Below are 24336 nucleotides of genomic sequence, written 5' to 3'. Positions count from 1 at the left end.
TAAACTCCAATGCCTCCTGCTTGTCAATGTGTACGCTGTTCTGCAAGGTTACAAGTCAATGCTCGACCTCACCTAAAGGCAATGGAGCTTCCCCAACCATCCACATCCTCCAGAAGAGGGAAAGGTTGAGGACATGGAGCTAATCCCCAGGCTCCTAGGACTACTACAAAGATAATTGTTCACTGGACGAGACTCCAAGACCTTCATTGCACAGATACTCTAGTGCAACATCTCACCACTAACCCTGCGGACATCCGCATACTATTCTATGAGGGTAAAAAATCTGCTGCTTCAAGTTCCAGCAATGAGGACCGTCCTTCTGGCAAGGAGAAAGGGGAAGTTTATCAATTCATGGCAAAACTCATCTTCACGATGGATAGTGAATATTCAGCTGCATATGCTGAAGATCTGAAAAAATTTGATGTAGCAGTGGGCAATCATGTTGCTTCATAAGTGATCTCTATCATTCACATCTGTAGCTACTAATTCAATTTTTAAAAGTCTTAAGAAATTGTTCAAGGAGCAGCTCAACAAATTCAATAGGACTGGTGCTGGCATCACCCCACTTGATGAAAATGGGGCTATTAATTTACACAGCGAGTGTTTTTTTTCACTGTTCTATTTTATTTAACTTATTTTATTTCCAGAACAAGTGCCACAGGACTTTCTGTGGTATGACCTACTCCACCCCTTGTTATTCTCCAATCCAACATGTGGTGCCAAAGTCTACACCTCCCAACCAGGAATTGACCACACAGCAGAATTCTACATGCTTGTTAATTCATGCAGGGCGGCTGGTCCCTTGTCTCACCAACATGCTGCTCATCCTGAGGTCCACCCCATTCCCACAAGTGCTCAGCCCATTCCCCCCTCTTTTTCACAGTATCCTCCCCTTCTTCCTTTGCAGTATCTTCCCCCCCTCCTTTGCAGTATCCTCCCCCCCCTCCATTGCAGTACCCTCCCCCCTTTGCAGTATCCTCCCAATCTTCCCCAGCCTGGTGCTAGGGGTGGTCCAATTGACAATCCTGATGGTGATATGGAGGATGACCCTCATGCTGATGATGATTACAATAATGATGGCCCTTTTGGCACTCCTCTAGGAAATGCATTGGATACCTTGGATAGGGATTTTGAGATGTGTGGTGATGATGATGATGATGGGCTGGAGGTTAACTCCTCCTGGTGTTGTGTCATCAGCCTTGACAGTCCCCCCAAGGTAGTGGGCCATAAGCGACAGTATGCAGCTTCTCCATCTCCACCTTGTGCCAGCACAAATTCGTTCATTCTCCCATGCAAGGCACAGACGCCTATGTACCACAGCTGTGAGGCATTTGGTTCTGCCTCGCCTGGCAGCCATGCACCACTCAAACTTCCTCTGTCATTGGGAATATTGTGCAGCCACTCCTCCCCATCATCCACAACATCTTCATTGGCCTATATTTCATCTGATTATTGGATTTTGCCAACGGCATCACAAATGTCTCTTTCTGCAAAGCCACAGAGCTCTGTGAGCTTGAAGAAGAAGAGGACTTCAGTGGTGGACATGGAGGGTCAGATCAGCATGCTCAATGATGAGATTAAGAGCATGCACAGTGACATGTCTGAGCGCCGGGAATTGAGGAATGAGCACTATGCCCTGAAGATGAACTACTAATCCCAGAAGAAGGAATACCAATGGTGCTGTGAGTTCCATTCACATGAAATCATCTCCATGGCCACCATGCACCAACACGAGCAGGAGGCTAAGGACAAGGAGATCCTCTGTCTTCAGGCCACAGCCGCCTTGCAGGAGAAGGAGACTGAGACTTGGCACCTCAAGATACAATACAAGACTATGATGATGCGTGCTGCAGGTGGAGATGTTCCTAGTCCCTTGTCTTCATCACCATCATCCTGATTGTGTGTTGCTGTTGCTGTTTTTTTTTAAAAAATCTTTGACATGTCATTTTGTATGTACATTTCTTGAATCTGTTGTAGTGTAGTAGTACATGTGTCTTCTGGTTGCCAATGTGATCCTGGTTCTTTCAAGTTACCCCTCCCTATGTTCAGCTCTTGAGTAAGGACTGTCAAACAGTTGATCCATCATCCTCAAATGAGAAGCTTGCCTGGAGTACCCTCATATGACCTGTCACCCACAACTTCATCTCCATCAGGGTCTTCAGTCTCTCTAGCTGCAAATTCTCTGGCCTCCCATTCAGCCCACCTATGAGAATGATGGAACTTTGGATCCTGCTCATGATAGTGAGCTTCAAATCAAATGATCATGTTGTGCAAGATGATGCAGCACATAATCCAATGGACAGCAATCTGAAGCTCTCTTTCTATGTGAATATTGAGGCAAAGCTCTTGAAGGGACTGAAACTGCCCCTTAACAGCAGCAAATGCATGCTCAACATGTACATGAACCTAAATAAAAATAAAAATCAGTAACCAAATTATCAGAAAAATAGGAAAAATATGAGCACACCATGGAAAGATGATAATTAAATGTCTTCTGGTCCTTAGTCAACCTACCATTGTGGGGCTTCTTGAAAGGGACTATGCACCACTTCTCAAGTGGGTATGCACTGTCAGCCCAAATCCAATGATCATCTGGCAGAAGGGCTTTATGCTGTTGATAGAGATGAGTTGATCAGAAAGCATAGGCATCATGGACACTTCCAGGATGACCAGGAGCATAATCAACAATGACAAGGTTATGAGGCATAATAACTGCCTAAAAATATTTAATTGTTAACAATAAAGGGAGGGGGAAAAATACCTGACAGCCAAGAGAATAATTAGATTTCCTATCATAAAATGTCTCACCAAAATGGGCAGGTTTGGCATAAAGGTCAACTGTTGTGCCATCAACAGCTAAAATGCCATTGCGCCACTCAGGACAAGGTTTGGACTCTGCATATTGCTGAGCAAGATTGGCATCCTCTGAATCAAGATGTGGGAAACCAACAAAATTGTCATGCTGGTCAAGCAGTGTGATCATTACACGATTAGTGCAATTCACAACTGACCCAACACTTATACCTGCCCATTGGGCAACATCCTCAAGAGAAATTGCATTGTCATAGTGGCCAGCACAATTGAGAAAGATAGCAAGTTGGATGGAGACGGGAAGCTGAGGATTATTGGATTGGTTGGAAAAGATATGATGATCAGAGATCTGATCAAGGATATCATCAAAAATGATAGGGTCAACATGTAGCTTCTGCCAAAATAAATAAGGGTGGTGTTTTTCATGATGAACAAGCATGTGCAGCTGGGGGGCTTGTGGGGGAGGCTCATCAGGCTTGTGAAATACACATGCCCTTGTAACCTCATCACAGAGGGCTGCAATTTGATGACAGAGCTGATTGTAATGTGCAGTGATCTCATCAGAAAATTCACCTGGAGGAGTTGGAGGAAAGAGTGGGTGAAGAGGTGATGTCCATGCTTGAATCAGAGTTGGAATCAGAGTTGGAATTGGAGTTGGAATTAGAGCTGGAATTGGAGCTGGACTCCTGAGCTTCCAATACCTGCTGATATTGGAGTTGGGCTAATGACAGTGCAGCTTTATCAACTGCATGAAGGAGATCTTGGTGGCAGGATGTGCAAGGCATGATAACAGCTTGAGATTGAGAGATGTGTGCCCTTATCATCCCCCTGATTGATGTGTGACTGATAAGCAGAGTTTTAATCTGAGTTTTAATTTTTGCCATGGTCAGCATGCTAAGTCTCACTGGTGATGCTTGTTGTGGATGACAGTGAGCAACCATGCCCCTGGGAGATACCTATGCAGTGTATAACCCCTTCCCTGGGCACTGCCAACAGGATCCAACACATCTTCATCTATTGCCTCCCTGAAGACTGACATCCCTAACAATAACACCAATACTACCACAAATGTCAATACCTTTCACTTCTAATACCACTACAAATGCCAGAACCTCTCACCACCTCAACAATAGCACCAATACTATCACAAACATCTTTACCTTTCATTCCTCATAGCCCCCTCTGATCCACATGGGGAGGCTAGTCCCTCCACCTGTTAAGGTCACCTGCTCAAGGGGGTCGGATCACAAGGGCTTGGCCTCAGCTCATATGCTGTGCCCCTTTCCTGAGTATGTGCCCTTAATTTCTGGGGGCTAGAACAGTCATCCAGAGTTTCCAGGATTTGACTAGGGCAGACAATGGATGTCCAGATCTGAAATGTGGGATAAATCCAACAGACATCCAGATGTTACCTGGGCAAGTGGATAAGACTAATCCAGATGAAGTCCAGACTAGAAACTAACAGAGGATGGACTACCTTAAGGTAGAGTTGGAAATGTAGTCTAGGATGCAATCCTAAGACTTGGAATATGACAAGAGACTTATCTCGAGTCCAGAGAACACAGGAATGAGCAGGAACTAAGATGATATTTGAACTGGAGTATTTCTGAGAGTTACAGGAGGTTTATATACTGTAGGTATCATACAGGAATCAGTCAGCAAACATAAAGGCTATGTACTGAAGCATATGCAAAGTCTATTAGTAAGTAGGACAGATCACAAATAATGAACACTGGAAATGAAATGTATGTAATGGATCAATAATCAAAAGGGAAACATGGTTAACTGGAGTCCAGAGACAGGGGCAGTCTAAATGGGGTTGGGCGCTGATATAGGGTTTGGATTTTGGAAGGGAGATAAAGATAGATCAGATCATTTGAGATCTGGATCTTGGACCTGGATACCTGGAGAAGTGGATTTAGAGTTGAGAGTCTGGAATGGCATATGACACCACCTGAGCAGATGTGCTGCCACCGCTTGGCACATTACCCCCAGTGTCCAGCCCACTCCACCCAGGCAGATATGCTGCCAGTGTTCAACTCATTCCTCCCAGCACTTGGCTCATTCCTCCAAGTGCTCAGCCCACTCACCCAAGCAGATATGCTGCTGGCACTTGGCTCATTCCCCAAGCATTCAGCCCACTTACCTGAGCAAATATGCTGCCAGTGCTCAGCTTATTCCCCCAAGCATTCAGCCCACTCCACCTGAGCAGATATGCTGCTGGTGTTCAACTCATTCCCCCCAGCACTCAGCTCATTCCCCCAAGTGCTCAGCCCACTCACCCAAGCAAATATGCTGCTGGCACTTGGTCTATTCCTCCAAGCATGTGTTGTTAGCACTTAGCCCATTCCCCCTCTCCCTATGGCACTTACTTTGTTCACCCATGCACTTGTGCAATTTGTCCAGTTCCCAGTATCCATTTGTTGTTTCCCTCCTGGCACAGTACATATACCTTGCTGGGATTCTGTTATTTGGGCAGGTGGAGGCTGACAGACTAGTTACAATATTTCTATGTCCTTTATCATGCATGTTACTCCCATTATCTCTTCCAAATGCACAAGTATGGTTTCGAAGTCCAATCTATGCTGGCCATCTAAGGCAGAGCTTTTTCTTAAACTTGAATGATTTCTTAGTGAATTTTAGCGAGTTTAGAAAACTACTTTGAGTCCCACTACTCATCTGCAAAGCTGTGAAATGCATCAGTAAAACACTTTTTTTCCCACCACCAAAAAATGGCTGGCCACAGCTTGGTCCCTTCTGTACAGAGCTGTACAGAGCTCACAGAGGCAAAGTGATTTGCTGATGTGAACACTTAACAATAGTAGTGATGTCTGTGAATGTCAGAGTTCTGGCTAGTCTTGGTACAAAGTCTAGGTATCCCTCAGCAAGCTCAGCAAATTCAAGCAGAGTTGAATCACCCACTTGCAGGTGCAGCTCACCTAAGGAAGGATATTAATAGTATCTTTCATCTCAACCATGCCTGAGCTGCTCAAATACCTCACCCACCTGTCATTACATCCATTCCTCATCTTCCTGCACATATCTTCTTTCCTGGCTTACCTTGTTCACATCACCCTCATTCCCCTTGATCCTCCTACCCCATTGTCTCATGCTGATATCATGTTTCTTGGGTAGCTGTTCCTCTGCTCAGTGTTTGAAGTTCCAGTGGCAGGCCATTGGCTAGCCAGGAAAGAAGGCATGGTGGTTGGTAGTGCCATGAACTGTTGGAATCTGAACAATCCAAGAGAGGAGAGGACACAGAGGACTGAAGGATCCAAGATAGGTATGAGGGGAAGATGATAAGAGTGGTGGTCCAAGTGCAAGGCCAGATGTGGCCAATGGGCAGTGTTGCACTGGTGTTGCACTGCACCCTGAAATATATGTCAACATTTTGTTTATTTTTATTCCTTATACACTCACTATAAAGTAACCCACACTAGCATTTGGACATCTCAGTTCTTGAATGGAAACTGAGATGTGAGTAGTATATTATGTACATCAGCTCCAGCTGATGAAAAGTGTAGTATACCTTGTCTTTCTAGGTATACCACATGTTAATAAGAGTTCTTGAACAGAAATTGAGATTATACCTTGTCTTTCTAGTGCTCCTGCTTCCCACCTTTGTCTCATAATGTAAGAATTAACTCAATTCAACATTCTGACACTTAGGCATATGACACATGACATACCAAATATTTCAATACATTGAATTACAAATTAGGCAGGAGTGTGATAGTAGGTACAAAATATTTTCATTTTGGACTCAGTCAAGGACAACAGAAATGAATGTCATTGGTAAAGCCCCTCAACACATTGTGATGCACCCCCTCCTAGAGCTACCAAAAGATATGCTTGCTTGGATTCTCCCCCAAAAAAGCCTATCTGTGCTTGAATTTTTGTCCTTCAAATTACCTGCCATTATGGTCACAACAAAACATGTTACCATCAAAGCATTCTTCTCCAAAGATCAGCCATCCCTTGATAATGCACAGCTCATACAAGACTTGCCTATCCCCTTGACACAAGTACTTGACATGCTTTCAAAACCAAGTTCTGAGGCCATAGAGAATGGAGCATTTTTGTTGAAGTGTGCACATCTTACTGGTGATGCTAGTAAGACACAACTCTCACCTATTGGTGTGAAGTTGTAATGCTTCATCACAAATATCTTGAACCATGGATCTGAGCTGAGCAAAACATAGAAAGGAGGACTCAGCTATGGAAAAATAAGAGGGGTGAAGAAGCTCAAACATTGGTTATGAAGATTTATAATGCTCTCACCTGCATTTCCTGGTCTGGGACACTTAATGGTTCTGCTGTTGTGGAGCCAGTTGTTGAGCTAGCAGTATATGCTACTAATGATTAGCTGTCTGATGTCCACAAGAATCAGATGCTTGACCTACTGCAGAGGAGAATTCAGTGTCAGCCACAAAGCCAAAAGATTGAGATTGAGAATACTTACTTCTATGGCTTCTTGAAGAAGGTGTATGAAATACATGGCTCTGGATAATATGAAGGCCACTATTTTGTATGTGCATGTGAAACAGGAGATGCAATGGCTTCAGGCCTTGGCAGTTGCATTGGATTCTTGGTTAACATCAATGAAAACCACTGGATTACAGTCATCATTGACTTTGAATCCTCTACAATCTTCTATGGTGATTCAATCTACACAAAGCCTCTGATTGGATTCCTTGCAGTGCTACACTGATGGACACACCATCACACTGGTCAATATTTTGAGAAAAAATCACTTATCATCACCCACCAGAAGGATAGCTTCTCATGCAGGCTTCTCTCATTCAATGCACTCATACATCATATTCTCCCCTCAGAATACCCCTTGATCACAGCTTCACAAGTGAGGATTGGCAAGCTCAAAGTCATGGTAGATGTGATTGACCCACACCTCAATCAGGTATGTAGCTTAGCTGAAAAATATTATGAGCCCTTGTATTCCTTTAGAATTCCATATTGGCTAGCAAAGTTGATGTTGACTTACCTATTCTGACTGCCAACAACCAAGAGTTAGAGAAATCAAGCACCCTGGTCAAATTGAGCTTAACCATGCATGAATCAGAGACATTGGCCATTCTATTCAAAAAGAAACCACATACCAAAGAGTCATGCCAATTAGTAATTCATGATGCTATTGAAGACCAAAAGGCTGGATGTGCATGTGGCCTAATGAGGTTTTTAAAGCCTTGTACATGTGAAGAATTTTGTGTTCAACTCACCACAGTTGAAGCCAAACTGGACAAGGGATGGCAATAGGCTCAGGAGTATCAGGAGATGGCAGACCAAAGGCAGCAAATGGTGGTTAGAGAAGAGAATAAGAAAAAGCAGCAGAAACATTGCCAGCAGCAGTGTCAGGACAAAATTGTGAGGGGTGAGCAAAGTCCTGGAGGGACCAAGTGGAATCTCAAGGTATGCAACTATCAAATTCCAACCTAAGCATATGGCTAATGAGACATCAGTGATGTGTACTGGATATGACAGCCATGAAAGACAGTACAGTAAAATGAGCACAAACCTCTATTGCAGAATTATCAAGACCCAATCAAGCTGCAAGAGAATGTGAGCATCAGTGTCAGAACGCAAAGCATCAACCTGAATGAAAATGCATACATGAAAAGCAGGATGCAGTCTACCATAACTGGCATGGCCTGTTTATATGGGCTCAAATCAATAATGCTGCTACACATTCATCAGTCATGTGGAGCTTGTCACATCTTGTTTGATACTTACAGCAGAAAGACCTGATAATTTTTAAAGGCCTTGCACAATCAACAGTTAAGGGCTGGATCAATCATATAGGAAAGCCAAGATGGGTACATGCCGCAGTTCATATGGCAGAGCTGGGTAATCATCAGGGCCACTTGAAAGGAGGTACAAAGGGGATCTTGGTATGTATACTGACTATCTTATCATAAATGCACCCTGATACAATTTAGATGAATTACCCAGCTGTTGAGCAAGTTATCATCAAGTGTTTGGAAGGACTCTGGGAAGGTGGAGTCATGCTTACCCTTGTGACCATTTGAGCCATCATGATTGCTGTCATGTCAGATTTGGCATCACAGGTCTTTCATTAGCAAGTGAAAGACAGATCCTAATTTCAGTGCTCTGATGCATTTGTGCAACACTGGTTACACCATACCCTGGATTGGTCAGAGAGATAGGCAACTTGAGCTGTGCAAAAGATACCTGAAAATTGGGAGTAATTGTGCAAGTGCTCTTTCCTTTGATTAGCATATACCATCAAAGAGGAAGATATCCCCTCTGTGCTCTACATTAATTCTGACCAGACACAGGTTGCATATGCACAAGGTTTTCAACTGACATGGGTAAAAACTGGAGTGAAGCAAATATCAACTGTTGGCAATGACAAAAAACATGCATTTACCATCATGGTTTCTATTTCAAATAATAGCACACTCCTACCCCTGCAAGCTATCTATTAAGGTTACTTGAAAGGGTCCCACCTAAACCAGTCTGCACTGAACTACAAAAACTGTATCAATGCTGGATTTCAATTTGAACATTTGAATACAAAAACCTATTGGTTAACACATGTAACTATGCACTCCCTTGTCAACAACATAATTTCTCCTTACTTTAAGCAGAAGAAGCAGGAGCTAGGTCTGCCACAGATACAGAAGACAATCTGGCAAATTGATGTCTGGTCCATGCACAGGTCAGAGGAGTTTCATTCATGGATGAAGATACACCATCCAACTATTGGACTGCACTACATACCTGGAGGTTGCACTGGACTGTTTCAGCCATGTGATGTCAGGACCCAGTGAGTCTTCAAATACTCCTTGAAATGCTCATATCATAGTAATGTAGTCCTGGAAATATTGGATCAGCTTGACCATGAGGAGACACACCTTGTCCTTCATGATTGCAGTGTAACATGGCTGTATTCAACACTGTTAACACACCAGACATTGTGAAAAAGGTAAGTAAAAGGAGTCACCATTGTATTGAGGTACTAAAAACTCTGTTTTAGTTATTTGAGATGTACTATGCATATAACTTTAACCTCTCATACCAAAGTCTCACAAGTTATGCTGCAAGAGAGAAGTTAAGGAATTTGAAGAACAATGAACCAGAGTTTTGGGATGAACTCACCAGGCAAGAAGGAGAGGAGAAAGATGATGGTGGCATGGAGCTTGATGATGAGGCCAGGCTTGATGGTCTCCCAGAGGGTGATGATACTGATGTGCCCTGTTCATCTGTTGTTGCAGACATATTGAGTGGTGACATTCATACAGGATTTAAGGAACCAGTCAGAGCACTTACCTCCAAAGGAGAAGCCAAAACCATGGACTTTGTGGTGGACATGGTACATGAGGAGGTGGGTAATGACTGTGAGAACCTAGCAGATGCAGTAGAATTAGGATGGGAGAGAAGAAAGAAAAAAACAAATTCTTCATACTCACACTCATTCTGGTATCATCACAATGATGACAAGAGCTAGATTTTGCAAGTAGTCAGGACATACATCATACAGATACAGCACAAGTCAGACTCACATAGTTAGAACTGCTGTGCAAATCTGGGGTCATTATAGAAGCAAATTTCAATTTTGTTGTGACATCAAATGATTTTGACACAAGTGTATGTTATGTGTGATAACTACCTAATTTTAGCAATGGCACTACTGACTGTGACATGTGACCATTGAATTGAGTTGATTCCTACAGTAATCTGAGAGGTTATGAACCCTGTCTTGTCCATGGATACTATGCTCCCTGGCACCACTTCCTCAGTCTTTAATGTCCCAAAACTTGCTGAGGATGGCACAAATTGGATTACCTATAAGGAATGAACATTAACAGCAATAGGTGTGTGAGGTCTGGTGCAGTATACTGATGGTCAAGCAAAGAAACCAGTCATGTTTAAGCTTGATCTGAAAATGAATGCCCTGACAAAGGATGATGGGACTTAGCCCAGTGAGGCTGAAGTAGATGAACTTAATAAGAAAATTGATGAGTTACACCAGAAGAACTCACTGGTGAAGTAACAGGTGTTTAGCATGATCTCTAATTGGCTCCTGTTGCACATCCAAAAGCTGGAGGGTGCACATGAGGTCTGGGCAGAGATCTGCCAGATCCATGAAGGCAAGACCTAACTTGTTTAGATAGATCTACAGCACTGCATGCAGGAGACCAGGTGCAAGGAGGGAGGAGATGTAAAGTCCCACTTTGGTGAGCTGTTGAGGCTGCACAATCCCTTGCAGGAATGGGTATGGTCCAGGTGATAATATCATTATGATGTATTGTATTGCTGTCATGGTAGAAGGGAGGTGATATATCCTGGTCTATAGCATCATGTGTGAGAAGATGATACATCAATCATAGTGCCATGATGTATCACAGCCACAGAGCCTTGATATATCAGTTACTTTGAGGATACATCACTTGTAGAATATAATATATCATGTATTCCCTCCCCCATAGCTGCAGTAATTGAATATTTTGATGATATATCACCTTCCTGTTGTTTAAGCCTGCCAGCATGTGATACACCTGAACTTTGCAAGTGATATATCATGCAAGTCTCCCTTTGAAGCTCGCATGATATATTACCTTCAAAGCCTGCCCATATGATACACCTGAACTTCAAAGTGATATATCATGCAAGCCTCTCTTCAAAGCTTGTGTGATATATCACCTTCCTGTTGTCAAAGCCTGCCTGGCACATGATACACCTGAACTTTGAAAGTGATACAGTGGCTCAAAAAAGTGTCTCAATGTTTGTGACTTTTCATGTAATTGCTGTATTATGAGCTAGGGTGTGAGCACATGACTAAGCCATAGGGAGGTGTGGGAAAGCTCTGCTTCTAAGCTTCATGTTTGATCCCTCTAGCGTGAGAAAATTATGTCATCAAGTGAAGATATGGTTAATTTAATTTGGTGGCTCATTGAGACACTTTTTTGACTTTTAGTTTGGTCAACACAATCTCTATAATCCTAGTACTTGGTGCTTCCTCCTGTTGCTCTAATTACTTCCACCACTCTTCTATGCATAATATCTATCAATTTGAGGCATTCCTCATCAACAATCTTGTCCCACTCTGCTGCAACTCTCTCCCACAGCTGAAATAACCCCTATTGAGGATCTTGATAGACTGCAAGTGATATCTTGAGTAATTACCAGGGCTGTTCAATAGGGTTGAGGTCTAAGGACTGGACTTGCCATGATAGCACACTGATGCCATGGTTTTCAAACCATTTTATGGTCAACTTGAAGTATGCTTAGGGACATTGTCTTGTTAGAAGGTAATGTCTTATTTAATAATTTGTGATTCTTGCATGCTTCTGAGCAGATACTTTTCCAAAATTGAAGTGTGCTGCTCTGCATTCATTGTCACCCTCACCTCATAGAGAATTCCTACTCCATTCCACCTCATACAACACCATACCATCAAGTTTCCTACTCTACATACTTTAGTGTGTTCTTGATTTTTTTTTGTTCTAGTAGTTCTTCTGCCTTTCATCACATATATTCCTAGCCATCTGACCCCATCCTATTGATTTTTGTCTCATCTCACCAGGTAGCCCAATTCCAGTCCTCAACAATCCAATATTGAGGCTTTAAAGCCAAGGCTGGTCTCCTCCTTCTGTAGGCTGAAGACAGGAAAGGCTTTTTCTGCCTGTTTACAGCTTTAAGATTGGCTGCCTTAGGAGTATTCTTGACTATTTGAGTGGAGAGAGCAGTGTAGATGATGTAATTAATAAATTTGGTGGCTTGAGTAGCATTGGCAGCCTGCCTAGTTGGAATATTATGAACAAGAGATTTTTTGTTATATGGTGTAAGCTTGAAAGGACAATCTAGTTTGATATTTTTCTTATCTGACATGACTTTTTTATGATCCTAATGATAGTAGCCCTGCTCAGACCAGTTTTGGTAGTAATCTGCCTGGTATGCAGATTAGAAAAGCTGATGATAATAACAATAGGGGCTATTTCAGCTGTGGGAGAGAGTTGCAGCAGAGTGGGACAAGATTGTTGATGAGGAATGCCTCAAATTGATAGATATTATGCATAGAAGAGTGGTGGAAGTAATTAGAGCAACAGGAGGAAACACCAAGTACCAGAATTATAGAGATTGTGTTGGTCAAACTGAAAGTCAAAAAAGTGTCTCAATGAGCCACCAAATTAAATTAACCATATCTTCACTTGATGACATAATTTTCTCACGCTAGAGGGATCAAACATGAAGCTTAGAAGCAGAGCTTTCCCACACCTCCCTATGGCTTAGTCATACTCTCACACCCTAGCTCATAGTACAGCAATTACATGAAAAGTCACAAACATTGAGACACTTTTTTGAGCCACTGTATATCATGCAAGCCTCCCTTCGAAGCTCACATGATATATCACCTTCAAAGCCTGCCCACATGATACACCTGAACTTCAAAGTGATATATCATGCAAGCCTCCCTTTGAAGCTCATGTGATATATCACCTTTCTCTTGTAGGCACTCTGCCTGTCCCACAAACAATACTATGGTTCTCTCATTGCAGCTCATCCTTTATTAACAGCATGTAAAGATATAATAGACTATAATTGTCCTCATCATCCATGCCCTCAAATTGAGTCATGATGGACACTACTGGAATGAAGAGTGACTGTAAGAGGGGGAGCTTCTTGCCATGAAGGATTGGCTGCCCACACAGATTTGAAGTGGACAGCCATTTTTCAGCATAGATGGCCCTGGCATTGTGCATAGGCAAGTGCACCCTCTCTGATAGTGCTGTGAGCTAAAAGCATACCATGGACCTTGCTTTTCCCACCAGCCAGCCTACCAGTCAAGAAATGCAATGACATGACACATTTCCTCCCACAGTAGCTGCACTTCTTCTTGCCAGCGATGAGCTCATGCTCATGCCTTACACCATTCAACACATAGTGCTATAAAATGGCCATGTCAGCGAGATGTACCAGTGGTTAGAGCCTACTTACAGTCCTGTAGCCCTAGGCTGTTGCTGTTGGAGCCCAAAGTCTTCCAGATCCATAATATACTTTGCTGACCTACTGTGCAGCCATCATCATGCTTGAGTGGGACTGCATCTGTTTTCTTGTTGAGTGGCTTGAGGCTTCTCTCCCAGTCATCGTTCTTGCCCAGCCTTGCTGCCAGATTCAGAAGTGCATCTCTAAAGGTAGAATACTTAAGTGATAACATGTCAATGTGATGTTCAGTGTTATGGATAATTCCATTTGCTCAGGTATTCGCTCACTGTCCTCGAATAAATGCATCCTTGTACTTGTAGAGGTGGCATTGCAGGTTAAGCACAGTGCAGAGGTCATTGAGGGTGTCATATGCCTGAGCTTTATGCAAATCCCACTTGTATTTAAGCAAGCGATTGTCACATAGCACTTGCTGAGGTAGAGAGGATGGCAGGAAAAGGCTGATGCTGTAAACCTTGGTTTCTGTGGTGATATCATCTTGTGACCACAGGCGGGAGACACTAGGCATATACAACAGCTGCACCCAGGCCCAAGTGTCAATGTGTTGGTGAAGAGCATTCATGTGTTGTAAAATCTTGCCCTTCTGGACATCTATAGCATGTTGTCCAATCATCTTGGCATCAAAGTCAAGATGGTGCCTATAATAGAGTCAGTGTGTGATTCAATGAAATCCAGAAACATAAACATAACTGTTGATCTTCAAGTTCTAATCCTGATGAAATCAGTACTGATGGTGATATATCATCATGTAGGGACATGTTGCTACCATGCTCAATCTCTGCAGCCTCAGCCATTGATAAGGCTAGGTACATGGCAGCCTGAGTCATTGCTGTTGAAAATGCTATCAGCTTCTCAAAATGTGTTAATGTAGAGTACATATACTTGTTGTAGCTCTGCTTTCAAATGGGTTTGGTTGCAAATGGTGAAGGCGAGGAATTTGGATGGGGTGATGGGGGGACACTAAAGATAAGGACTCTTCAGAGCTCCTCTGGATGCAAGTCAAACTCGACCCAAGGGGATTGCCACTGAGAAAGGATTCCTCTAAAGAATTGAGGGGGAATGCCAAGAACTAGCTCTCGACAGAGGGCCTGGTGGAGTGTGAGAGTATGAAGTGTGACGATAGGCGCCAAAGCACACTGGATGTGACAGGTATGCGAAAATGCGTGCTCAACGTGCGAAATGCGTGCTTCATGGCTGGGCTCTAGACCTCAAGGTGAGTGATACTGATCTTTTTCTTGGATTGGTGGGAGATGATGGAGATGAGATGATCCTTTTCTGAGCTCAAGTGCGAAAATCGACAAAGGTGGTAGTCAATTCAACTATCTGCTGCTGCTCTGAGGGATACTAGTGGAAGGGAAGTAAGTAACTAAAATTTACCCAGAGGCATGTAATGCCTCATAAGCATGTTCCCAGGCTTCAGAAGCAAATAGGTAGCAGTAAATATTGTAAGTGATGTAACTTAAGTAAAAATAGTGAGGCAATGAGTAATTGCATACCATATGTAACTCTGTGATATGTGTTTGAAGTAAAAATAGATAGAACACACACCAATGGACCTTGGAGGACAAGGACAGGACATGCAGACAGTTGGTGATGAGGATGTGAAAGTGTGCAAAAGCACATTTGTAGCACATCCTGAAGTGCGCCAAAGTGCATGTCGTCACGAATACTGCACATGTATCATGCTTATTGGAGGGCATCAGTGCAGAGGCCAAAACACAAAAATATGCCTGTTATATGGCTGTAGAGGACAGGGGTCTCTACAACAGTCTGCCTCCCATGCCTTGATATCCTTCCTCCATTTGGTCAACTCATCTGTAGTGAGGGAAGCCTCAAAATTGATGAGATCATTGACACATTCCTGCATTTCAGTTAATGCAAAGCTGTACTTTTGGCAGAAAATCAAACCTGAGAAACAGTGATACTTTGAATCGAGATATTCAGCAAGAGACTGAAAACTTACCCATTGCACAGATCTTCTTCCAGTTCCAGTCGTTGAAGTGGTCATCTAAGGTGTCATGCCTCGAACCAGGACCCATTCACATGTGCTTGTAGCAATGGGGTTTATATCCACCCACCCATGCTCAGGAGCTTTGCCATCCATGTGACCGACATCCTTGGTGAAATTGAAGGAAAAAGATGACTGACATTTGGCAACATGGGCCGGCAGGTGGAACTTTGGTACAAGGAATGTGATTGCTTTTTGGTTGTGGTTGATGTGGTACCAGTGTGGAAAGGTAGACATTCATGTCCAGAGATGCTTGCTCCATTGGCAAGTGATATCATATGAAATGTTCAATGCTGATATGTCTGATAAAGATCGCATGCTTGAGAAGAATAGGTAATCCATGTTGAGATACCTATGAGTTGTGTTGTTAGCAAAATGACAAGAGTGCGAAATATGTTGCATACCTTTCACCCTTCTGTAAGTTACCGACTGAGCAAGGCTGTTTGAAATTATGTCATGTGCAATCAATAGTACTGGCACCAGTGGCTGCAAGACCATGTGAGACTCTCATATCTGCGAGATTGACCGCATTGTGACTGGAACACGAACTCAACTACATAGGATTATACTTAGTGTTCATGACAAATAGAAAGTTGAATCTACCTCCTGGACAACTCATTTGTGCGAACCAATAAAACCTTTATGTGCTTGTTCCTCCACAAAAAAAGCATATCCATGATTGAGACCAGGATCAACAATGTCTGAAGAGACGTTCCAGCAAGCCAGGTGAAAATTGGCATCAATAGCAAGGAATAAGGCATATAAAAATCTGGGACAATGTAAGAGCAAAGTCAGGAAGAAAGATAATGTTTGCGTACTGTATTTCTGATGGTACATTTTCCCATCCATCTGGCAGGTTTTTGCCTGTATGGGGACACACAGGACACAAAACAGCACATGCACCTGGTTCAGTCACCACAATACCTTTTGGGTGATGACCCTGACCAGCACGTTGCATCTGCTTGATGAAGCACCATTCTTGCATCATGTGCAACATAGCCTTGTAACAATCTTAGATTGTAATATGATGAATCAAAATTAAAATAGCATTGGTACATACCTTTGGTACATGAATTCCAGTGTTGTCTGTCAAGTGGGCAGCTGTTTTGTAGAATTCAAACACAGAGACTTTAGACTTGAAAGACAGCATCTGAAAGTATTCCAGTGCCCAGAATGTCACCACTGTTTTCAGATCAATGGTTGTTGCAGGAAAGAGGCAAACATGTAGTAGTTGTATGATGTGTGGCTGAGTGGACGTACATCCACAGAAATCTAAGCCCACTTCATAGATGCCATTGTAGTTGATGATAACAAAGTCATCATTGAAAGCAGGGAGTGGGTTAATGCACCGAACACCAGAAGCATGTCCAAGCTGCAAACAGATTCCCATGGACTTCAAGGTGATACTATAAAATGAGACACCATCCCAACACTAAGTTTCAAGTGCAAAAGAGTCAGTTAATGTAAGGAATGCAAGGTATATATGCACATACCTCCAATGTATGAAGTGGCTGTCTTTCATATACATGGATCATGCACAAATGACAGAACAACTTGGAACTGTGACAATCCTGACAGCAATATATTGCATCTTCCTTACCACAAACACAGATATCTTGTGAATAGTCACCTCAACCCTCCAGGTGGAGGAACTCCTCCAAAAACAAGTTGGCATTGGATCACCGTATGCACAAGGCCTCACCCTGAACTACAGTGCATTTTTGCTTGGTGAATTCTACAAACTCTGGTGTGTCATTCTGAAGGTTGTCTGATAAGTTGTTGAGAGTTGCAAAGTCGAGCTTTATGGTCTCTAGTACGTCTTCTGATTCTCCACAATGGCATTTCCCTGGAGAATGAGGAACTGTGTAGTAGGTTAAAGAGACATTTAGACATCCACTTGATCCTGCTTCAAAACTGCTGTGATTTCATTGTTGAGCTTTGCAAGTATGTTGAGGTGCATCATTGGTGTTGTTACTTACTGCTTTTGAAGCAGCAGCATTGTGTGCATAGAAATCACGCTGGTATTGCTTCAGGGCTCGCCATCTCTGACCTCCAACTATTGGATATTGACTTGTAGTAACACTAGTAGTAAACTCTTTCATGATTCACCTGTGTGAAGATGCTATTTTAAAAACTGTCCTGATATATCAAACCTTCTGCCAGTGCCAACTGAGTAAGTCAGTTAACAGTTGCCTGATCATAAGCTTCAACACCCCCATCATCTATTATCGATATGACTTCCCTTTCCACTACAAGCCATCTCCCTATCAAGTCAACTAGTTCCTGGCTCTGTTTCAATAAGAGGTGATATCCAGTCACAGACTTACATCCAAGCTGTTGTGCAGCTTCGTATAATTTGGTAGCTCCCTTGTGCAAACTCAGCAATGCAATGACTGCATTGTCCAACTCAGGATGTAGCAGAGTCCAACCCTCATCATCTACCCTCTGAAGAACTGCACTAACACAAGATTGTATGATGTGTGCCTCAGGAATGCCAGACTTATACCCAAGCTCATTGCTCAATTTGTCCAAGGTGGAAAACAATGTGACAGTGTCCTGTTTGGTAAAATGTCTATATAGTACTGTATGGTATACCAAGAAAATACATACATTATCAAAATGACAATGTGTCCACCAATGAGTTTGAGACTTCACCTGTTCTATAGTCTTATTTCTAAGGGAAGACAAATAAAATTCATTCAAGTATGATGATGGACTCAGAGTGATCAAATACTGTTGATAATGTGCCCATTTGCTTTTCAATCAAGCTTCATAGTGTTCTTCTGCAGTTTTGTATTTTGGTGCCATTGTGATAATGATTTGGGAGACAATGTGTCTGTAGCAACACAGCAGTAAGTTAGTGTAAACAACTCACCATTTAGTTTGGTGTCATATGAGTCCACACTTTGGGACAGATGTGATCGTGCATGTACATAGGCAACATATGATCCAAATGAACCAAATTAAATACTGCACTGTGCACATACCATTAAACACACATTACCAAGTGAATAAACAGGCAAATGTAAACCAAAATCATTGCAGTATATATTCATCAGACATGACTGCACAATGGGTCAGGCATGTACATCCAGCAGCATGATATATCATTGCCCATGTGAGAATCACTCTTAGCACATCTGCTTAAGCACCAAGCTTATTGGATAACGTTGCCTGTGAGGCCTAGATCATATAGTAAGACTCATTGAGCACGTCTGACTCAAGCATAAAGCTTATTGGATGACATTGCCTGTGAGGCCTGCCCATGTAAGACTCATTGAGCACATCCGACTCAAGCATAAAGCTTATCAGATGATGTTGCCTGTGAGGCCTGCTCATGTAAGACTCATTAAGCATGTCTGATTCAAGCAAAAATATTTATTAGGTGATCAAGTGTGTAGAATGTTCATTGGAAATCCCCTACAATATTTTAAGATGTAGCAAAAAAAACTACATTTATATCAGACCATATTGCCAACCCACATTGACAGAGCAAGATTAAAATACTTCTTGGCTTCATGGGATGTGGTGAAGTAATGGACCGATGTGCCTGGGGCACAAAGCATCCAAGCAGTGGTTCTATGTATAATCAGATGTGTCATGGATCAGAGGCAATGAAAAAGCGGCTTACATGTCACTAAATAGCCCAACACCGACAACACTGGTGGTTCCAAACCAGTTGAAGTAATGAGCAGGGTCAAGGTTGATGAGTGTTTCAGCACTGGTGTTAGATGCTGCTTCATCTCCCCCATCATTGGAAGAGGAGCACTCGAGACCATTGTCAGCAATGGCCACCTCAGGGCCAATCCAAATATCATCAATAGAGGTATCTGAGGAATTGTCCTCTGTGAGTGTGGAGTTTTTTTCTGGGTCATGAGAGACTGTGCAGTAAGTACATGAGTAAAACAAAAGAAAGAAGTGTAAGCAAGTTCATGGTACCCTGTCGTGCACAGACTATGCATGCCTCATCTTCAGATCGGACCTCAAGGCCAATCCAAATATCATCAATAGAGGTATCTGAGGAATTGTCCTCTGTGAATGCAGAGCTGTCTTCTGGGTCATGAGAGACTGTGCAGTAAGTACATGAGTAAAGCAAAAGAAAAAAGTGTAAGCAAGTTCACAGTACCCTGTTGTGCATGAACTGTGCATGCCTCATCTTCAGGTTGGTAAGGCCATACATATGGTTACAAAGATGATGGGGGAACTGTGTGAAACGTGGTAGTGAGTAAGTGCTTCAGCAATATCATGATAGAAACTTACCATGACCATTCTGTACAAGATGTATGGCCTCAATGAATTGTTCCATTGTGAAACATGGATGGCAAAGCATTTGTATGGGTCGACTGTGGGGGCATCTAATGTTGGAGCTGCTGTGGTTCATGTCAAGAAGATGTAGAAATAATTGGGTTGTCAGTTTCAAGTATGAAAAATATGCTATTTGTATCACTCACTAATTGGTGTTGCTTGGTCATGAAATCTGACCCAATTCATCAAAGAAAAATAAACTTCATGGCTGAGTAACAACATAGACAAAGGTTGGCAGCTTGGTTCAGCATTGCACCTGTGTGTATAGCTCTACACAAAACCAAGAAAAAAAAAGTTGTCAGTGAGGGAGATGAGATATGAGGTATGAACAATTGATATTCACCTCCCATCCAGATGGCGCCTCCCAGATGGACAAGTGCAGAGCAGTTACTCTGGCTGCAGAATGAGATGCCTGCCTACCTGCAAATGCAAAAAGAGAAGAAATTACCTTGATTCTTCAAGTCATTGTTTCCAAGGTGGTTCATTGACTTTCCGGAGGAGACAGAACTAAATGACAGCCTGCCTTGCAATGAGAATGTTAGTGCCAACAAACTTGGCAAAGACATTGTCGAGCTCATCAATGAAATGGCTCCACCTGATTCTACAACAAACCCACCTAAATCAGCAGAACAAGAAGGTAGTGAGTCCAACTCGCCTCCAATGGAAGCAGGAGAATGACACAAAGTATGTTGCATTTAGTTTGACCTAATTTTAGAATGTGATTGTTTTGATTGGTTAGAAATTGTGGGAATGGTTTCAGAATAACTCAAAGGGAAAAGTGGCAGCTCAACAGGTAAAGCACTGTCTGTACTACTTGGCCAGCATGCACAAGGCACTCAAGACCTCAAAGAGGTTGAAGTTTATTCAAAACTTCACTACAAATCAAAAGTCAAACCATTAGTTTCTGATGCACTCAAAAAGAATCTTGTACAACCTACCCAGAGGCTTAGTGCAGTCTGGCAGCACACTACTGATTGCTTTGCAGATGAATCAGAGGAGATTAAGAAAGAAATTTGGGAGGAGACTGCATCTCAACGCTGCCAGAAGATTGGGCAGTGTTGTTGGAGAGAATCTGAGAACAAAAGAAGAAGTTTATCAGTAAGTCAACGTGTTTTGATTTTGATCCAAATTAGTATTGACTGCTTACCTTTCATAATGCAATTCAAGAGCTGCCCATGATTCTAGGTCAAGTTTTTGAGGAACTCTCAGCATTGACAGGTGGATGGCACTATAGTGTTGTCATGGGTGGAGCTGACCCTCTGTGTGAAGGTGATATCATGACATTGAGGTGTGTTCTTAAGAATTCCCATACAGCCATGTGACCTTTGATTCAAATTTCACATTGTTAGCTACCACCATGGTAAAACCGCAGATGGTCTGAGCTTTGGGGCATCTACACCAAACTTCCACAAACAGTATCTATTACCATTTGAACAATATGTACCTTGGACACATCCATGGTAAGTGAAATTCCTAGCTATGCAACTTGATTAACAAAGATATACCATAGGTGCTTCTTCACAGTGCACGCCAGCTCCCTCATCCACCCCAATCTCACCTTGTCTTCTACCTACTGACCTGATCTCACTGGATGAAAATCTGGACAAGCCCTTACTTGATGTGTATCTGGATGAGCCCTTACTTAATGTGAATCTGGATGAACCCTTACTTGACATGAATCAGTGTCTCTCCATAATTGATCCCACTCAATTGTGAGAACAGGAGAACTTAGCAGTGTCCAATTCTTACAACCTGGACTTTAGTGGGCTCACAGGAGTGAATGGACTTGGTGAATGGTTGATGCATGCTAGTAGTGGTGAGCCAAACCTCATTCTGTCTCCTCATAGTGTGACAGACATGCCAACAGACATGCCAACCACTGCTTGGAGAAAGTCAATGTTGTTCCATGAAGGCCCACACATATCCCCCACCTTCAATTGCATGCAACAACCAGCTGCCAGCACAGCCAAAGCCATTCCTCCTTTCCTATACCCATTGTCATTGTTTCATACCACCATCCTGCCTCAACCTTCTTTGTTCTCAGTTGAGCAAATGAACACAATTTCTGCACTTGAGGAGGTCAACACACTCTCCACTTCAATGGTGTCTGTTGACCAGCAATATTTGCCTACTTCTCACCAGCCAACACCTCCTGACATTGGAAGAGTTTTGGCTGATGAATATCCCCAACCCAATTTGGAGACAGTATCTTTATTACCTGCTGTCTCAGCTTCCTCTAGCAGGCACTCTGGATGCTCAACATGCCCTTTCACAAGAGCTAATGAAGCCAATAAAATTGGTGGCCAGCAAGGAATGAAGCCTGCAACAAAGAGGAAGCAGGCTGAAGTCTGGTATGGTGCTGAGGGGTTGACAAAAAAAGTCTCAGAAGTAGATATATTGTGATCCGTCATGTTTTAATGTACCTACCTAAATAATCACACACTTTCAAAGTTCATATGTAGTACTATCATGTGGGCAGGCTTAGACAACAGGAAGGTGATATATCACATGAGCTTCAAAGGGAGGCTTGTGTGATATATCACTTTGAAAGTTCAGGTGTATCACATACCAGGCAGGCTTTGACAACAGGAGGTGATATATCACACGAGCTTTGAAGGGAGGCTCGCATGATACATCACTTTCAAAGCTCAGGTGTATCATGTGAGTAGGCTTTGACAACAAGAAGGTGATGTATCACACAAGCTTCGAAGGGAGGCTTGCATGATATATCACTTTCAAAGCTCAGGTGTATCATATGGGCAGCCTTTGACAACAGGAAGGTGATATATTACATGAGCTTTGAAGGAAGGCTCACATGATATATCACTTTGAAAGTTCAGGTGTATCATGTGCTAGGCAGGCTTAAACAACATGAACGTGATATATCATGCAGGCTTCAAAGGGAGGCTTATGTGATATATCACTTTCAAAGCTCAGGTGTATCACATGGGCAGGCTTTGAAGGTGATATATCATGTGAGCTTTGAAGGGAGGCTTACATGATACATCACTTTCAAAGCTCAGGTGTATCATGTGCTAGGCAGGCTTAAACAACAGGAAGGTGATATATCATGTGAGCTTTGAAGGGAGGCTCGTGTGATATATCACTTTCAAAGGTCATGAAGGTGATACATTACAGGGATGGTCTATGGACCACAGACTTTGATATAACATCAGCCTTCTACAATATTAGACATTGATATATTATACCTACAGGATATTGTGATGCACTATATGTACCAAGCACAGCCTTTACCCTCATCTCAACCAACCACTGAAGGTTCAACAACTCTGCTGGCTTGCAGAGCAGAAGAAAGAAAGATGGCTCTCACTCTGGGGTGAGAGAAAGCCTACTGACTCTCTAAGTGTTGGTCAAAGTGCACCAAGTGATATGCTCGACCCTTAGGGGAAGCAAGGAAAGCAAGGATTCATGAAGTGATGCCAGGTCAACTCTGGTGAAGTGCAATGAGCGCATGTGCAGGAATGCAGAGCATGTAGGTGCATGAAGCATGGGAATAAGGTGCAAGGAGTGTGTGAATGTATAAAGACTGGTGGATGTCATGAAGATGTGAACTAAGAATGCTGAGAGGAGACTGTTGATGGTAGACTGCACTAAGGACTAGGGTGATGACTGATGGATGATGATGAATTCTGACTACTAGATACTAAGTGACATGATAGTAGATGATTGGTGAAAACTTCCTAGGCAACAGGTAAGCTGTGCCTAGGCATGCTCCCAGGGTTCAGAAGTGAATAGGGAGTGCTGTATGTATGTAAATGATGTATGGAAAGGGTCCATGATGAAATAATGTATCATATGATGCTAAATATGGTCTGATAATGAGAATAAACAAGAAAAGATGTACCAGGGAACTGGTTGGATGATAGATAGAGGCTCCAGGATACTGCATGACAAGGGGCAACCAAGTGCAGGAAGAACATGCTAAGCACATGTGCATGAATGTGTCACATAGTGCAGGAAAGCATCACACCTCTGGCGCATTTCATGGAAAAGTCATAGGGAGTGAGTCATGCACCATACCAATCGTCATGAGTTGAAATATGCATGATCTACACCTAGAGGAATCTCATTCTCTATACCACACCACCTCTGCCAGTCTTGCTGTCCTATTCAAGGGCTGGATGTGCAAAATACTCTCCTAGGGACTGAAAAGGTGACTCATTGCAGAAATCCCTCAAGTTGAAGGTCTCTATAGTGTCCATGCCAGC

At 42.7% G+C, this 24336-nt stretch overlaps 8 protein-coding genes across 8 annotated transcripts; 5 read left to right on the top strand and 3 right to left on the bottom strand.

The window, feature by feature from the left end:
• Positions 1-769: 769 nt before the first annotated feature.
• On the top strand, positions 770-1654 carry BJ212DRAFT_1475453 (uncharacterized protein; the record flags this gene model as incomplete). The annotated part of the gene is made up of 1 exon (XM_041339233.1): positions 770-1654. The coding sequence occupies one exon, from the start codon at positions 770-772 to the stop codon at positions 1652-1654; it is 885 nt and encodes a 294-aa protein (XP_041199368.1).
• Positions 1655-5787: 4133 nt separating this feature from the next.
• Positions 5788-6962, top strand: BJ212DRAFT_1295376 (uncharacterized protein; the record flags this gene model as incomplete). The annotated part of the gene is made up of 5 exons (XM_041332314.1): positions 5788-5874; positions 5947-6094; positions 6268-6288; positions 6533-6546; positions 6579-6962. The coding sequence occupies 5 exons, from the start codon at positions 5788-5790 to the stop codon at positions 6960-6962; spliced, it is 654 nt and encodes a 217-aa protein (XP_041199367.1).
• Positions 6963-7366: 404 nt separating this feature from the next.
• BJ212DRAFT_1295375 (uncharacterized protein) lies at positions 7367-8855 on the top strand (the record flags this gene model as incomplete). Its single annotated transcript, XM_041332313.1, has 7 exons — positions 7367-7469; positions 7647-7729; positions 7777-7947; positions 8086-8238; positions 8356-8388; positions 8562-8717; positions 8766-8855. The coding sequence occupies 7 exons, from the start codon at positions 7367-7369 to the stop codon at positions 8853-8855; spliced, it is 789 nt and encodes a 262-aa protein (XP_041199366.1).
• An 875-nt stretch (positions 8856-9730) lies between these two features.
• BJ212DRAFT_1475451 (uncharacterized protein) lies at positions 9731-10297 on the top strand (the record flags this gene model as incomplete). The annotated part of the gene is made up of 2 exons (XM_041339232.1): positions 9731-9775; positions 9827-10297. 2 exons carry the CDS (start codon positions 9731-9733, stop codon positions 10295-10297), a joined length of 516 nt encoding a protein of 171 aa, XP_041199365.1.
• A 3411-nt stretch (positions 10298-13708) lies between these two features.
• On the bottom strand, positions 13709-14621 carry BJ212DRAFT_1295373 (uncharacterized protein; the record flags this gene model as incomplete). Its single annotated transcript, XM_041332312.1, has 4 exons — positions 13709-13737; positions 13789-13979; positions 14064-14432; positions 14485-14621. 4 exons carry the CDS (start codon positions 14619-14621, stop codon positions 13709-13711), a joined length of 726 nt encoding a protein of 241 aa, XP_041199364.1.
• Positions 14622-16814: 2193 nt separating this feature from the next.
• BJ212DRAFT_1258797 (uncharacterized protein) lies at positions 16815-17385 on the bottom strand (the record flags this gene model as incomplete). The annotated part of the gene is made up of 2 exons (XM_041329971.1): positions 16815-17234; positions 17296-17385. Coding segments are annotated over 2 exons (510 nt in total), but the record flags the coding sequence as incomplete, so codon positions are not given.
• Positions 17386-19183: 1798 nt separating this feature from the next.
• On the bottom strand, positions 19184-20108 carry BJ212DRAFT_1475449 (uncharacterized protein; the record flags this gene model as incomplete). Its single annotated transcript, XM_041339231.1, has 5 exons — positions 19184-19222; positions 19282-19381; positions 19434-19683; positions 19742-19870; positions 20063-20108. 5 exons carry the CDS (start codon positions 20106-20108, stop codon positions 19184-19186), a joined length of 564 nt encoding a protein of 187 aa, XP_041199362.1.
• A 528-nt stretch (positions 20109-20636) lies between these two features.
• Positions 20637-21684, top strand: BJ212DRAFT_1295370 (uncharacterized protein; the record flags this gene model as incomplete). Its single annotated transcript, XM_041332311.1, has 6 exons — positions 20637-20747; positions 20847-20900; positions 20930-21205; positions 21277-21395; positions 21457-21567; positions 21618-21684. 6 exons carry the CDS (start codon positions 20637-20639, stop codon positions 21682-21684), a joined length of 738 nt encoding a protein of 245 aa, XP_041199361.1.
• Between the last annotated feature and the right edge of the window lie 2652 nt (positions 21685-24336).

This window comes from Suillus subaureus (genome assembly GCF_016647635.1).
Source record: "Suillus subaureus strain MN1 chromosome Unknown BJ212scaffold_2, whole genome shotgun sequence".
Lineage (NCBI taxonomy): Eukaryota > Fungi > Basidiomycota > Agaricomycetes > Boletales > Suillaceae > Suillus > Suillus subaureus.
This window is presented reverse-complemented; position numbering and strand designations above follow the sequence as displayed.